The sequence below is a fragment of the Gorilla gorilla genome, chromosome 19, assembly GCF_029281585.2.
Source record: "Gorilla gorilla gorilla isolate KB3781 chromosome 19, NHGRI_mGorGor1-v2.1_pri, whole genome shotgun sequence".
Lineage (NCBI taxonomy): Eukaryota > Metazoa > Chordata > Mammalia > Primates > Hominidae > Gorilla > Gorilla gorilla.
Window position 1 is genome coordinate 31,150,188 of NC_073243.2, and position 16,289 is coordinate 31,166,476.

The 16,289-nt window shown below is 37.1% G+C and overlaps 1 protein-coding gene across 4 annotated transcripts in view; it reads right to left on the minus strand.

Moving 5' to 3' along the window:
* Window positions 1-16,289, minus strand: part of FAM151B (family with sequence similarity 151 member B) — a 59,314-nt gene that overhangs the window by 13,675 nt on the left and 29,350 nt on the right. For all 4 annotated transcript variants that reach the window (XM_055366946.2, XM_031003366.3, XM_063700666.1 and 1 more), the window contains 2 exons: window positions 13,179-13,396; window positions 10,958-11,093 (listed from right to left, as the gene is read on the minus strand). In XM_055366946.2, coding sequence (XP_055222921.1) covers window positions 10,958-11,093; window positions 13,179-13,396 — 354 coding nt within the window. The remainder of the gene's footprint in view (window positions 1-10,957; window positions 11,094-13,178; window positions 13,397-16,289) is intronic.

Genomic DNA, 16,289 nt, shown 5'->3' on the forward strand with positions numbered 1-16,289 from the left:
TTGCTTTTCTAGTTTTTAAGATGCACTGTTAGGTTATTTGAAGTTTTAAAAATTTTTGATGTAGGCACTTATAGCTATAAGCTTCCATCTTAGTATGGCTTTTGCTGCATCTGCTAGGTTTTGATATGTTGTGTTTCCATTATCATTTGTTTCAATAAAATTTTCAATTTCTTTCTTAATTTCTTCATTGACCCCACTGGCCATTCAGGAGCATATAGTTTAATTTCCATGTATTTGTATAGTTTCCAAAATTCCTCATTATTGATTTCTAGTTTTATTCCATTGTGGTCAGAGAAGATGCTTGATATTATGTCAATTTATTGAATGTTAGACTTGTTTTGTGATCTAATATATGGTCTATCCTGGAGAATGATCCATGTGTTGAGAAAAAGAATGTGTATTTTGCAGCTGTTGGATGAAATGTTCTGTAAATATCTGTTAGATGCATTTGCTGTATAGTTCAGATTAAGTCCCATGTTTCTTTACTGATTTTCTATCTGGAAGATCTGTCCAATGTTGAAAGTGGGGTGTTGAAGTCTCCAGCTATTATTGTATTGGAATCTAACAGCTTAGCTCTAATAATATTTGCTTTATATATCTGGGTGCTCCAGTGTTGGGTTTATATATATTTACAATTGTTATATCCTCTTGCTGAAGTGACTCCCTTAACATTATATAGTGATCTTCTTAGTCTCTTAGAGTTTTTGTGTTGAAATTTTTTTTTATTATACTTTAAGTTCTAGGGTGCATGTGCACAATGTGCAGGTTTGTTACATATGTATACATGTGCCATGTTGGTGTGCTGCACCCATTAACTCATCATTTACATTAGGTATATCTCCTCATGCTATCCCTCCCCTCTCCCCCAACCCCACAACAGGCCCCGGTGTGGGATGTTCCCCACCCTGTGTCCATGTGTTCTCGTTCGATTCCCACCTATGAGTGAGAACATGCGGTGTTTGGTTTTTTGTCTCTGTGATAGTTTGCTGAGAATGATGGTCCCTACAAAGGACATGAACTCATCCTTTTTTATGGATGCATAGTATTCCATGGTGTATATGTGCCACATTTTCTTAATCCAGTCTATCATTGATGGACATTTGGGTTGGTTCCAAGTCTTTGCTACTGTGAATAGTGCCACAGTAAACATATGTGTCCATATGTCTTTATAGCTGCATGATTTATAATCCTTTGGGTATATAACCAGTAATGGGATGGCTGGGTCAAATGGTATTTCTAGTTCTAGATCCTTGAGGAATCACCACACTGACGTCCACAATGGTGGAACTAGTTTATAGTCCCACCAACAGTGTAAAAGTGTTTCTATTTCTCCACACCCTCTCCAGCACCTGTTATTTCCTGACTTTCTAATGATTGCCATTCTAACTGATGTGAGACGGTTTCTCATTGTGGTTTTGATTTGCATTTCTCTGATGGCCAGTGATGATGAGCATTTTTTCATGTGTCTGTTGGCTGCATAAATGTCTTCTTCTGAGAGGTGTCTGTTCATATCCTTCGCCCACTTTTTGATGGGGTTGTTTGATTTTTTTCTTGTGAATTTGTTTGAGTTCTTTGTAGATTCTGGGTATTAGCCCTTTGTCAGATGGGTAGATTGTAAAAATTTTCTCCCATTCTGTAGGTTGCCTGTTCACTCTGATGGTAGTTTCTTTTGCTGGGCAGATGCTCTTTAGTTTAATTAGATCCCATTTGTCAATTTTGGCTTTTGTTGCCATTGCTTTTGGTGTTTAGTCATGAAGTCCTTGCCCATGCCTATGGCCTTAATGTTATTGCCTAGGTTTTCTTCTAGGGTTTTTATGGCTTTAGGTCTAACATTTAAGTCTTTAATCCATCTTGAATTAATTTTTGTATAAGGTGTAAGGAAGGGATCCAGTTTCAGCTTTCTACATATGGTTAGCCAGTTTTCCCAGCACCATTTATTAAATAGGGAATCCTTTCCCCATTTCTTGTTTTTGTCAGGTTTGTCAAAGATCAGATGGTTGTAGATGTGCGGTCTCATTTCCAAGGGCTCTATTCTGTTCCATTGGTCTATATCTCTGTTTTGGTACCAGTACTATGCTGTTTTGGTTACTGCAGCCTTGTCGTATAGTTTGAAGTCAGGTAGCGTGATGCCTCCAGCTTTGCTCTTTTGGCTTAAGATTGTCTTGGCAATGCGGGCTCTTTTTTGGTTCCATATGAACTTTAAAGTAGTTTTTTCCAATTCTGTGAAGAAAGTCATTGGTAGCTTGATGGGGATGGTATTGAATGTATAAATTACCTTGGGCAGTATGGCCATTTTCACAATATTGATTCTTCCTATCCATGAGCATGGAATGTTCTTCCATTTATTTGTATCCTCTTTTATTTCGTTGAGCAGTGGTTTGTAGTTCTCCTTGAAGAGGTCCTTCACATCCTTTGTAAGTTGGATTCCTAGGTATTTTATTCTCTTTGAAGCAATTGTGAATGGGAGTTCACTCATGATTTGGCTCTCTGTTTGCCTGTTATTGGTGTATAGGAATGCTTGTGATTTTTGCACATTGATTTTGTATCTTGAGACTTTGCTGAAGTTGCTTATCAGCTTAAGGAGATTTTGGGCTGAGACGATAGGGTTTTCTAAATATACAATCATGTCATCTGCAAACAGGGACAATTTGACTTCCTCTTTTCCTAATTGAATACCCTTTATTTCCTTCTCCTGCCTGATTGCCCTGGCCAGAACTTCCAACACTATGTTGAATAGGAGTGGTGAGAGAGGGCATCCCTGTCTTGTGCCAGTTTTCAAAGGGAATGCTTCCAGTTTTTGCCCATTCAGTATGATATTGGCTGTGGGTTTGTCATAAATAGCTCTTATTATTTTGAGATACGTCCCATCAATACCTAGTTTATTGAGAGTTTTTAGCATGAAGGGCTGTTGAATTTTGTCAAAGGCCTTTTCTGAATCTATTGAGATAATCATGTGGTTTTTGTCTTTGGTTCTGTTTATATGCTGGATTATGTTTATTGATTTGTATATGTTGAACCAGCCTTGCATCCTAGGGATGAAGCCCACTTGATCGTGCTGGATAAGCTTTTTGATGTGCTGCTGGATTCGGTTTGCCAGTATTTTATTGAAGATTTTTGCAGCGATGTTCATCAGGGATATTGGTCTGAAATTCTTTTTTTGTTGTGTCTTTGCCAGGCTTTGGTATCAGGATGATGCTGGCCTCATAAAATGAGTTAGGGAGGATTCCCTCTTTTTCTATTGATTGGAATAGTTTCAAAAGGAATGCTACCAGCTCCTCTTTGTACCTCTGGTAGATTCAGCTGTGAATCCGTCTCGTCCTGGACTTTTTTTGGTTGGTAGGCTATTAATTATTCCCTCAACTTCAGAGCCTGTTATTGGTCTATTCGGAGATTCAACTTCTTCCTGGTTTAGTCTTGGGAGGGTGTACGTGTCCAGGAATTTATCCATTTCTTCTAGATTTTCTAGTTTATTTGCATGGAGGTGTTTATAGTATTCTCTGATGGTAATTTGTATTTCTGTGGGATCAGTGGTGATATCCGCTTTATCATTTTTTATTGCGTCGATTTGATTCTTCTCTCTTTTTTTTATTAGTCTTGCTAGCGGTCTATCAATTTTGTTGATCTTTTCAAAAAACCAGCTCCTGGATTCATTGCTTTTTTGAAGGGTTTTTTGTGTCTCTATCTCCTTCATTTCTGCTCTGATCTTAGTTATTTCTTGCCTTCTGCTAGCTTTTGAATGGGTTTGCTCTTGCTTCTCTAGTTCTTTTAATTGTGATGTTAGGGTGTCAATTTTAGATCTTTCCTGCTTTCTCTTGTGGGCATTTAGTGCTATAAATTTCCCTCTACACACTGCTTTAAATGTGTCCCAGAGATTCTGGTATGCTGTGTCTTTGTTCTTGTTGGTTTCAAAGAACATCTTTATTTCCGCCTTCATTTCGTTATGTACCCAGTAGTCATTCAGGAGCAGGTTATTCAGTTTCCCCACAGTTGAGCGGTTTTGAGTGAGTTTCTTAATCCTGAGTTGTAGTTTGATTGCACTGTGGTCTCAGAGACAGTTTGTTATAATTTCTGTTCTTGTACATTTGGTGAGGAGTGCTTTACTTCCAACTATGTGGTCAGTTTTGGAATAAATGCGATGTGGTGCTGAGAAGAATGTATATTTTGTTGATTTGGGATGGAGAGTTCTGTAGATGTCTATTAGGTCCACTTGGTGCAGAGCTGAGTTCAATTCCTGGATATCCTTGTTAACTTTCTGTCTCGTTGATGTGTCTAATGTTGACAGTGGGGTGTTAACGTCTCCCATTATTATTGTGTGGGAGTCTAAGTCTCTTTGTAGGGAAACTTTTTTTTTTTTTTTGAGACTGGGTCTTACTCTGTCACCCAGGCTGGAGTGCAGTGGTGCGATTATAGCTCACTGCAGCCTCCACCTCAGCCTCCCAAGCAGCTGGGATTACAGGCACATGCCACCACACCCAGCTAATTTTTTTTGTGTGTTGAAATCTATTTTGTCTCATATAAGTATATCTATTCCTGCTCTTTTTTGGTTTCCATTGGCATGAAATATCTTTTTCCATCCTTTTCAGTCTATGTGTGTCTTCATAGGTGAAGTGTGATCCTTGTAAGCAATAGATTGATGAGTCTCGCTCTTTTTTTTTTTTTTTCATCCATTCAGTCACTCTGACTTTGATTAGAGAGTTTAGTTCACTTACATTCAATGTTGTTATTGATAAGTAAGGACTTACCCCTGCCAGTTTGTTATTTGTTTTCTGGTTATTTTGTGGTCTTGCCTTCCTTCTTTTTTTTCCCCTTCCTTTCTTCCTTTTAGTGAAGGTGATTTTCTCTAGTGATATGATTTAGCTTCTTGCTTGTTACTTTTTGTGTATCCACTGTATGGTTTTTGGTTTGAGGCTACCATGAGGCTTGCAAATACTATCTTATAAACCATTATTTCAGCACTCTACTCATTCGGGAAATTTTCCTAGTAATGAGCTATAGAAATGATCCCTGGAAGTATAGTTTTTAACAAAAATATTTTAAAAGTTTAAAAAAAGTAAAAAGTTAAAAAATTGAAAAAAGCTTATAGAATAAGGATATAAAGAAAGGAAATATTTTTGTACAGCTATACAAGGTATTTGTGTTTTAAGCCAAGTGTTATTGCTAAAGAGTCAAAAAGATTTGTTTAGAAAAAGCTTATAAAGTAAAAATGTTAGAGTAAGCTAAGGTTAATGTATTCTTGAAGAAAAAGAAATTTTAAATAAATTTAATATGGTCTAAGTACACAGTTTATAAAGTCTACAGTAGTGTACAGTAATGCTGTAGGCCTTCACATTCATTTACCACTCACTCACTGACACTTCCAGTCCTGCAAGCTTCGGAAATGGTAAGTGCTCTACACAGGTGTGCCATTTTTTATCTTTTATATCATATTTTTACTGTACTTTTTTCTATGTTTAGATATGTTTATATACACAGATACTTACCACTGTGTTATAATTACCTACATTATTCAGTATGATAATATGGTGTACAAGTTTGTAGCCTAGAAACAAATGGTTACATTGTATAGCCTAGGTGTAGGCAATTTAGGTTTGTGTAAGTACATCCTATGATGTTCACACAATGACAAAATTACCTAATGAAAATTTTTTTTTTTTTAATTGAGACAGAGTCTTGCTCTGCCACCCAGGCTGAAGTGCAGTGGCATGATCTTGGCTCACTACAACCTCCGCCTTCCAGGTTCAAGCGATTCTCCTGCCTCAGCCTCCTGAGTAGCTGAGATTACAGACGTGTGCCACCACACCCAGCTAATTTTTGTATTTTTAGTAGAGATGGGGTTTCACTACGTTAACTAGGCTGGTCTCGAACTCCTGAACTCAAGTGATCCACCCACCTTGGCCTCTCAAAGTGCTGAGATTACAGGCCTGAGCCACTGTGCCTGGATGACCTAATGAAAAATTTCTCAGAAGGTAACCCCATCTTAAAATGATACATGACTGTACTTCTGCAGTATCTTTGCAGAATACTAAGTTGTGTTAAAGGTAAGAATAAGATATGTTTGGGCACTATTAGCACTACTATCTAACACTGTTCTAGAGTTCTCAATGTTGACTATTGACATTTCAGCTAGATAATTCTTTACTGTGGGAGCAGTCCTATGCAATGTAGGATGTCTAAAGCAGCATCCCTGGCCTTTACCACTAGCTGTTCAATAGAATCCCTGCCCCCACCCCTCATCTTTTGGTGTGACAACCAAAAATGTCCTCAGGCATTGTCTGCTGGAGAGCCAAATCACCCCTACTGATAATACCTTGAGAATCACTATTCTAGAGGTATTAACCATCATAAAAAAGAAATTAGAGATATAAAAGTTGAAAAGAGGTAAAATTAACATTATTTGAAGAGAATAAATTTTTTTTGCTTAGAAAACTCAAGAAAATCAATTGAAAGACTATTTTTTTTTTAGACGGAATCTTGTTCAGCCGCACAGGCTGGAGTGCAGTGGTGCGACCTTGGCTCACTGCAACCATCATTTCCCGAATTCAAGCGACTCCCCCATCTCAGCCTCCCGAGTAGCTGGAATTACAGGCACCTGCCATCATGCATGGATAATTTTTTTTTTTTTGAACTTTAGTAGAGACGGTGTTTCACCATGTTGGCCAAGCTGGTCTTGAACTCCTGACCTCAGGTGATCTGCCCGCCTTGGCCTCCCAAAGTGCTAGGATTACACACATGAGACACTGTGCCTGGCCCTGAAAGACTATTAAAAATGCTAAGAGAATTTAGGATATAGATTTGGACACAATATCCAAATCAATATAGTTGACTCTTGAACAACACAGGTTAGAACTGAGTGAGTCCATTGATATACTGATTTTTTTTCAACCAAATGAGAATGGACATAGAGTATTCACAGGATTTGAAATGTGGGTATAAGGAGGCTGACTTTCTGTGTACTCAATTCCCAAAGGAACAGCTTGGGAACTTCAGAATGAGCCGATTTTGGTATATGCTGAGCATCCTTGAACCCATCCTCCACGTATACTGAGGGATGACTGTATACAGAAATCTACAGCCTTCATATATATGTATGCATTATATATATATATACACACCTAGTATAAAAATATAAATACTCCTAGTATATACAGGTCATCTAAATACACCTAGTATATGCCTTCATATATATATATATATATATATATATATATATATATATATATATGCATACAGGCACTGTTTCATTATAGAGGGCATTAGAAGCCTGTACTTTCTGGAGAAGTAGTTTTGGTGTTTAAATACAAAAATAGTTATAAAAGGCAGCATTAAGCAAAGAGCCTTAGAGGTTATTTTAGTTACTCTGGTGTATGTTTTTTTTCTTTCAACATTTGTGGGCTGGAACGGGAATGTGATAGTGTACGTCAGCTTCTACTTATGTGCCTGCTGACACTCCCAGGGTTAGCAGAGGAACTTGACAGAATGAACCTAGGCTCTAGATGACCGTTGGAGAAGATCCTCCACCCTCCTGAGACCTTCCTGAGTCTGGACTGTTTGGAGAGATATAGAAACTTCTCTCCTGTTTGAGTTACTGTATTTTGAAATTTCTATAATAAAAACACTTAGCCTGTCCTTTGAACAGGTATGCTGTCAAGAACTGAAACTTCGCCATGGTTCAAGGGTGTTAACGGCAGAGTGGATTCACCAACTACTTAAATGAGAAGCAAAAAGGGATCGGCAGTTCATCACTTGTTGAGTTCCCTGACACAGAAATATTGTGATAGTGTCTTATTTCAAATAGCTATCTCGACATTGCAAGATTCATTCATGCACAATTGCTTGACTCAAAATGAGGTTCTCGTTTAAAGATGGGATATTGCTATCTTCTTAGAAGCATTCTTTCTCTAGAAGCTACTCCTCTTTGTAATATATTATTCATATTACTAATTACATTAGAGCACATCACACAGTGATTGAGGTGGTACTTGACACCAGAGTAACTAAAATAATCTCTAAGGCTCTTTGCTTAATGCTGTCTTTTATAGCTATTTTTGTATTTAAACACCAAAACTACTTCTCCAGAAAGTACAGGCTTCTAATGCTCTCTATGATGAAACAGTGCCTGTATGCATTTGGTTTTTCCATTTAACAACTATTTATTAAATTCCTACGATGTGCTGGGCATTATTTTAAATGCTGAAGATCTGTGGATGATTAAGATAAGCAAGGTTGCTGTCTTCATGCAATCTCACAAACATTAGATAATAAAAAAATTATTAGGAACAAAATTAAAACACCTGGGTCCACCATAAAGACAATTCTAACCTTCAGTCTTTTAAAGTAGAAGCATATTATCCAGATTTTGTTATCTGAAACACTGTTATCAGCCTACATTGCTTTTACCATAAAAAGTATAGTCTACATAAATATTTCAGTGCTAAGTTTTTAAAAAATAAATGTACTTTTCCTTCCTATCTCAAACAATATAAGAACCTCTAAGTCTGTAGAACTAATGATAATGTTCTGTAGTTTTTTCCTATGGAATAATTAGAAAAACAAGCAAACTCCAGAACTTTGGAGGATGAATATGATTCTCAAAACCAGTAAAATGAGAGTAAGTAGGTATCTTTAAAAAATAATGAGTAGATGAACTTGCAGTTACACAAGATAATAAGTCTAGAGATCTAATGGACAGTATGAGGACTACAGTTAATATTGTTGTATTTGAAAAATTTGCTAAGAGAACAGATTTTAGGTGCTCTTATCACACATATGACTATGTGAAAATCAATGTGACATCATCAAAAATGAAAAAAATATACCCAAATGGAATATAGGCTGGGCTGAATTCTCTCATAAATGTGGCCATAGTCTTATGGTACTTCTGCACATGATTATCTGAGTATTATGTCTCCAAGAAAATAGAGTCCATCTATATTGTAAATGTTTCTCAAATGAGGGTAAGAAGATATATTCTCAAAAACTCTAGAGTTTTCCATGAGAATTGAAAATTTTAATTAAATGTAATGCTTTAATTTCAATAATAATCTTTAAAAAATTAATACAGTATGCTATTTGATTTCAGTGCACTTCCCTGACACTAATGAAAACAAACAAAACTAGAGGCAGAGTTAATAAATAAATGATGTGTTTGCAAAAAGAGAATGTCAAATAGCATCACCGGATACTTTAACAATGAGGGTTGCCCCATAATTGTTTGTAACTAAGAATCTGACTGGTATAGTGTCTGGTATCACCTAATATTTCTCTTTAAGCATAATGCTAGCAGCCACTGATTCAAACTACTCTAAGCTCAATTCATCTACAAATATTTTTACACATCAATTTTCCCACATGCAAATGGAATCATACTATACCTATCATTCTGCATCTTAATCTATTCAGTTAATAATATATCTTAGAGATCATTCCATGTTAAAACATAGGGTCTCCTGCATTATCTATAACATATAATATTCCATCATATGGGTGTACCATAATTTATTCAACAGTGTCTGACGATAGATATTTAGAACGTTTCAAGTCTTTTATTAAAACAAACGATGCTTCCAGAATATCCTTGTACCTATGTCTCTGTGCTTATGTGAACGTCTATTAGTAAGACATGGTCTCATTAGTGAAATTCATGAGTATATGCCAAATTTCTCTCCAAGGAAATTATTGATCAGTTTATACTCCAGCCAAAAATGTATGAGTGTCTTGCTTCCACTATTCTCTGCAACATAGTGAATTATTAAACTGGGCCTTTTTCTGGGTAATTTGTAAAAATCCTTTATTTGTCAGAATTCTTAACATTTCTCTGACATACACAGTGGGGGTCTTTTTACTAGTTGCTTTCCATTTTTATGTATCAAATGTATCAAAATTCCTTTCACAGGCTTCTGGGTTTTGCGCCTTACTACTAAGAAAGGTCTTCTCCATTCTGAAACTATATTTAAGGAATCATCCCTTGTTTATTCTTTATGCATTTACTGTTTGATGTTCAAATCTTTAATTCATTGGGAATGTATTTTGGAGCAAGGAATAAGCAAAGGTGTCAGCATTGTTTTTCCTACATAGCCTGTTGTCCTAAAACCAGTTGCTGAACTTCTTGCTCCAAAGATCTGAAAAGTCAGCTTGTTTCTACACTAAGTTCCATGATAGATTCTGGACTTTTCCTTTTGTTCTACTGATTGATCTCTTAAAAGAAAAAAAAATAAAATTTTTAACATCTGTACTTTTATAATCTATTTAAATATTCAATAGGTGGTCCAACTAATTTTTATTACATACCAAAATAAAACTTTTATATAAAAAAGACTTCTGAAAGTATTATTTTTGAGACAGGGCCTCGCTCTGTCGCCTAGGCTGTAGTACAGTTGTATGATCTTGGCTCACTGAAGCCTCTGCCTCCCAGGTTCAAGCGATGCTCCCACCTTAGCTTCCCGAGTAGCTGAGACTACAGGTGCATGCCACCACGCTCGGCTAATTTTTTAATGTTTTGTAAAGACAAGTTCTCACCAAATTGCCCAGGTTGATCTCAAACTCCTGGGCTCAAGCGATCCTCCTGCCTCAGCCTCCCAAAGTGCTGGGATTACGGGTGTGAGCCACCACACCTGGCTGATTTCTGAAATTATGATGAAATTTAAAAAGAAGCTAATTTATCCACTCATAATTTTTTGTGAATATATAATGAAAAAGACAGCTAACACTTACTGAGCACCTACTATGTACAAAAACTTTTGTGAGGAATAGGGGTAAAATATACGATGTTAAGTAAGTTAAGGTTCATCAAGGAGCTCCAATCCGGTGAGGGAGTCTGTGCGCTTATATCATCAGTTTTCATTTCTTTTCTGTCTACCTTTCTCTCACACACACTGTCCTTAAATAATCAATTTTCATGCCCTTTCTATCTCTGTCTCTCATACACACTCACATACACATTTGTTAAACTATTACATACCTGTTTGATTTCTTTAACAGCCAAAGTAACTGAGAACAAGACTGCCTGACTAATGCTGCTCTGACAGGGAACGTTACAGGCTGACTTAGTTCATTACATATATATTCCATCTCTTTCACCATTGTCCAACTGTACCCTTAAAAGAAAAGAAAAAAATTTAACTTTATTGATTGAAATCTTGAAAGACAATTAAATAAAAGACTAAATTACCTATAATTAGGTAAAACCATAGATAATTCATAGGTAATTCATAATACTTTCCATTTGGATTCTAAGTCAATTAAAATGCTACTTAATGTGAAAAAAAACTAAGTGGAAAATGGAGATAAAAAATCATTCCACAAGTGACCTAGAGCAAATTTAACAAAAAATTAAGGCACTAAAAAGGTTTTACTAATCTCTCAAGCACAAGAAAAAAAATTTACACCACTAGATTTTATTTACTTTAAAGATTTTAAGGCTCTTCTTTTAGGTACACCTGCATCATTATTATTCTCTATAAACTTGGATTTCCTATTTTTGTTAAATTTTCTTTTCCAAGAAAGGTTGCTTTGGGGTATATGCTAGCTGTTTAAGTGATAGTTAACATCAAATCAATTTTCTTTTTGGCTTGCCCAAATTACCTGTATATTTTACTTAAAGTAGAAATAGTGGTAAAATTGACTATATATGTATATATTTTACATATATTTAAATCATGTTAAGACATTGTGGGCCAGGCACGGTGGTTTATGCCTGTAATCCCAGCACTTTGAGAGGCCAAGGTGGGAGGATAGCTTGAGCCCAGGAGTTTGAAACCAGCCTGGGCAACTTAGTGAGACCTCACTTCTACAAAAAAATTTAAAAAGTAGCTGTGTGTGAAGGTGTATGCCTGTGGTCTCAGCTACTCTGGAGGCTGAGGTGGGAGGATCACTTGAGCCCAGGAGGTTGAAGGTGCAGTGAGCCATGATGGTACCACTGCACTCAGCCTGGGTGACAGAGCCAGACTCTGTTTCTTAAAAAAAAAAAAAAAAAAGGCCAGGTGCAGTGGCTCATGCCTGTAATCCCAGCACTTTGGGAGGCCGAGGTGGGTGGATCACTGGAGGTCAGGAGTTTGAGACCAGCCTGGCCAACATGGTGAAACCCCATCTCTACTAAAAAACAATACCAAAATTAGCTGGGCGTGGTGGCGCCTGTAATCCCAGCTATTCAAGAGGCTGATGCACGAGAATCACTTGAACCTGGGAACCTGGGAGGTGGAGGTTGCAGTAAGCTGAGATCACACCACTGCACTCCAGCCTGGGCAACAGAGCAAGACTCTATTTCAAAAAAAAAAAAAAAACACATGGAAAACACACCTGCTTGTTTCTAAATAGCTTGAAAAAAAATTATCTATGTATATATAGAGAATATATATTTTTATATATAAATAAACTATATACATAATAAATGTAGATATATATATACACACACATATATATATATGCACACACTTTTTTTTTTTTTTTGAGACAGAGTCTCACTCTGTTGCCCAGGCTGGAGTACAGTGGCACGATCTTGGCTCACTGCAACCTATGCCTCCTGGGTTCAAGCGATTCTCCTGCCTCAGCCTCCCGAGTAGCTGGGACTACAGGCACACGCTACCATGCCTGGCTAACTTTTGTATTTTTAGTAGAGATGGGGTTTCGTCATGCTGGCCAGGCTGGTCTCGAACTCCTGACCTCAGGTGATCCGCCCACCTAGGCCTCCCAAAGTGTGGTGATTACAGGCATGAGCCACCACGCCCGGCCAGAATATACCTATTTTAAATAACTCTATACTCTATCAAAAGCAAGTTGTAAAAAATATTGGTCAGTCAGTAAAGGAACATTTTACAGAAATCTTAAGTGAATATGTTAGTTTAGCAGCTAATTTCCTGATAAAAAGAAGGGAAGTGTTCCACTTTCCTTTAAAATCTGGAAAATTATATTTTTAAAAATTAGAAAAAGAGATTGCTAACAGAAGCTTTACTTATATGACTATAAATGTGTGAACTCTCTTAAAATCTGCAGCGTCACCAGTGAACATGGCATCTATCTGAAAGAGTAGATGGAAGGGTCTGCACATACCTGAAGGGTCAGGCCTTTTTTTCCATCAGGCTTAGATTTTGTAGAATGGGTTTTGGGCTTTGTATTAAAGATGTTATTTTTATACCTGGAGGATATTTTAATTTGACCAAGAAATACATTATTAGAATTATTACCTTCATTGACTTTCTCAGGATGCCATCCTGTTGTCCAACCCAGGGAAAACGTCACGTCTGGAAAGAAGGATGTCACGGTGTCTAAAAATGGTTTTGCATCTATTACTTTGCTATTTCCATTTGGACCAGGAAGAATATCGGCATTAATCCATACAGGACGCTTCAGGTGCCTCTTCACATTTTCCAAGAGCATCATGGATGGTTCTACAGCTGCCAGACTAAAAACATAATTTGTTGTCAATGAGATAGATTCTTTAGGTAAAGTAAAAAGAAGTTCTTTTAGACTAGTGGTCTCAATGTTCTCAAATTCATAATAAAAATACAATAATGTCTGGGTTAAATAAAATCAAAGATCGCATAGCACCAGAGGGAAGAGCTAACATATGCCATATCTCTAAATGTTGAATTGTGCTTATTATTCATGAATATACCTTAAAGAGTCTATAAATATAAGAATAGTGGTACTACTTGTGGACAAAATAGAGGTTTCAAAATTCCATATTAGGATCACTTAGTGTGAAAACAGTTTTTTAAAAGACACAAATATTCACTCGTTCGAGAATGTATAAATAAGATAAATGAAATACACTTAATAACCTGTAAATTCACATTTATGAAATACCCAAGTGCATCCAAGCCCTGTATCTCTAATTCAGGCTCATGACCCTGGAGAATAAAAGTAGCTTCTTTCCTTTATGTATTCTTGGGTGAGTCTGGATACATAAACAATTCTAAAAATGACTGTAAAATATAAAATTATAGTATTTCCTTCAAGTTTCTGTTTCACTTTTCTTCTTTTATTGTAAGAACCTTTTCTGAAAATTAGAAATACGTATATTTTAGTTTAAATTTAAAAAGCAACTTCACTCTTTTTACTTCCCTACAGATATTCTAGCTGATACCTACAGACTTTGAAACAATAAAGTTGTAATCAGCTTCCATAATTTTTACTTGCCTATGTTCATTTATAAGAAAATTACCTTGTAGTGAATATCATAATGGGAGGCTATGAATTTTGGAGACGGATATTGGAGGGGAGAACACTCACCGACCCCTCCTCACATTTCCCTCTCTCTTCCTAAGAGACGGCAGTACTTCTGTCTACGCTTCTACCTCTCTTCTCTCCACTCCTTTTGGGCCTCCTACTCTAACAGAAGAAACTTAAATAATCTCATTATTTATTGGGTTATGTTTACCAGTGAGCAAGGATACTATGTACTAAAACCAGAGGAACCCAGGCTCTATCCCTTAGCTTCTAGCCCCTTTCCCTCTGCTGCCATGTGGTACTCTTCCTTCTCACTCTTCTGCCCCTGAATGGGGAGGGCCTAGATTTTAGTGGATTAATAAACCTTAATGCTGGACTCTGCAGACATTAATTTAGATGTTGTCATTTGTCTCTTTTAAATTCTCCCTGCCTTGCCCTGTGTCAACACCATGTTAAAACCACAATTCTGAGATCCAACGCTGTACTTCCTACAAAATTCCATTTTTGGTAGCAAGCAACTTGTACCTGTGACTCCAAAGCTTGCTTGTCTTGTCAGTCCCATAGCAGCAGCCAAGTCCACATGAGGTGCTGCTCTTCATGGGCGGAGTAAGGAAAAGCCTTGAACTAATCCATGCATGCCTCCTGCCAAGCTCCTCTTTTTCCAAAAACGACTCTGATTTCTTAAGAAATCTGGTGTCTTATGGAAGCTGGGTTAAATACTAATTTCCAGTTTACACTTCAGGAGGGAGCCTCTTAGGCTTTCTCAATTTAGTAAGTTGACATAGAGTGAGTGGTTTAAGATTGATTCTCCATCTGATAATATCCAGTTTCTTTTTTTTTTTTTTTTTTCTTTGAGATGGAGTTTCGCTCTGTCACCCAGGCTGGAGTGCAATGGTGCGATCTCTGCTCACCGTAACCTCTGCATCCCGGGTTCAAGCCATTCTCCTGCCTCTGCCTCCCAAGTAGCTGGGACTACAGGCGTGTGCCACCACGCCCAGCTAATTTTTGTATTTTCAGTAGAGACGGGGTTTCACCATGTTGGCCAGGCTGGTCTTGAACTCCTGACCTCAAGTGATCCACCTGCCTCGGCCTCCCAAAGTGCTGGGATTACAGGCATGAGCCACCGCACCTGGCCAATATCCAGTTTCAAACAGCGTATTCTCCCACAAATAGAAATTCCACCAGTGTTTACTAAGTGCCTGCTACATGCGAAGCACTGTGCAGTTAAACATAAGGAACTATGACAAAGAACATAGTGAAGCAAGAATTTAATACATTTATTCCATTTTATATGTAAATATTTTAACTATCACTAATGTAGACGAAGGATAATGATATTTTCCCTTACCAGAAACTTAAATAAGAAAAACAAAATCTGCGGTTAAACAAATTTAAAACCTCACTAAAGAACCAAAAACTTTTTGTTGTTGTAGTTCTTATTTTCTAAAACTTGACGAAGTAATTCTAAAGTTCTTCTGGAAGAAAAGGTGTAACATTTTGTGGGAGAAAAAAGAACTGAGGACAAACTTTCCTAAACAACAAAATAAATCTACAGTAGTCCACCTTATCTGCAGGGAATATGTTCCAAGACCTCCAAGGAATGCCTGAAACCACACAGCACCCAACCCTATATGTAGTCTGTTTTTTTTCCCTACACATACCTATCTCTGATAAAGTATAATTTATAAATTAGGCACAGTAAGAGATTAGCAACATAAACTAGTAATAAAATAGAACAATTATAGCAATATACTATAATAAAAGTTATGTGAATGTGGTCTCTCTCTCTCTCTCAAAATAGCATACTGTACCGTACTCACCCTTCTTCTTGTGATCTGTCAATCTGATAACTGTGACGGCTATTAAGTGACTAACAGGTGGGCAGCATATATGGTGTGGATACGCTGGACGAAGGGAAGGGATGAGTCACACCCCAGGTGGGATGGAATGGGAAAGTACCAGATTTCACCACACTGCTCAGAATGGTGTGTAATTTAAAACTTATTGTTTATTTCTCGAATTTTCCATTTAACACTTTTAGACCATGGTGTACTGCAGGTTACTGAAACTGCAGATAACAGAGGACTACTGTATACTACAAGAAATAACAGACCAAGCCTGGAAGA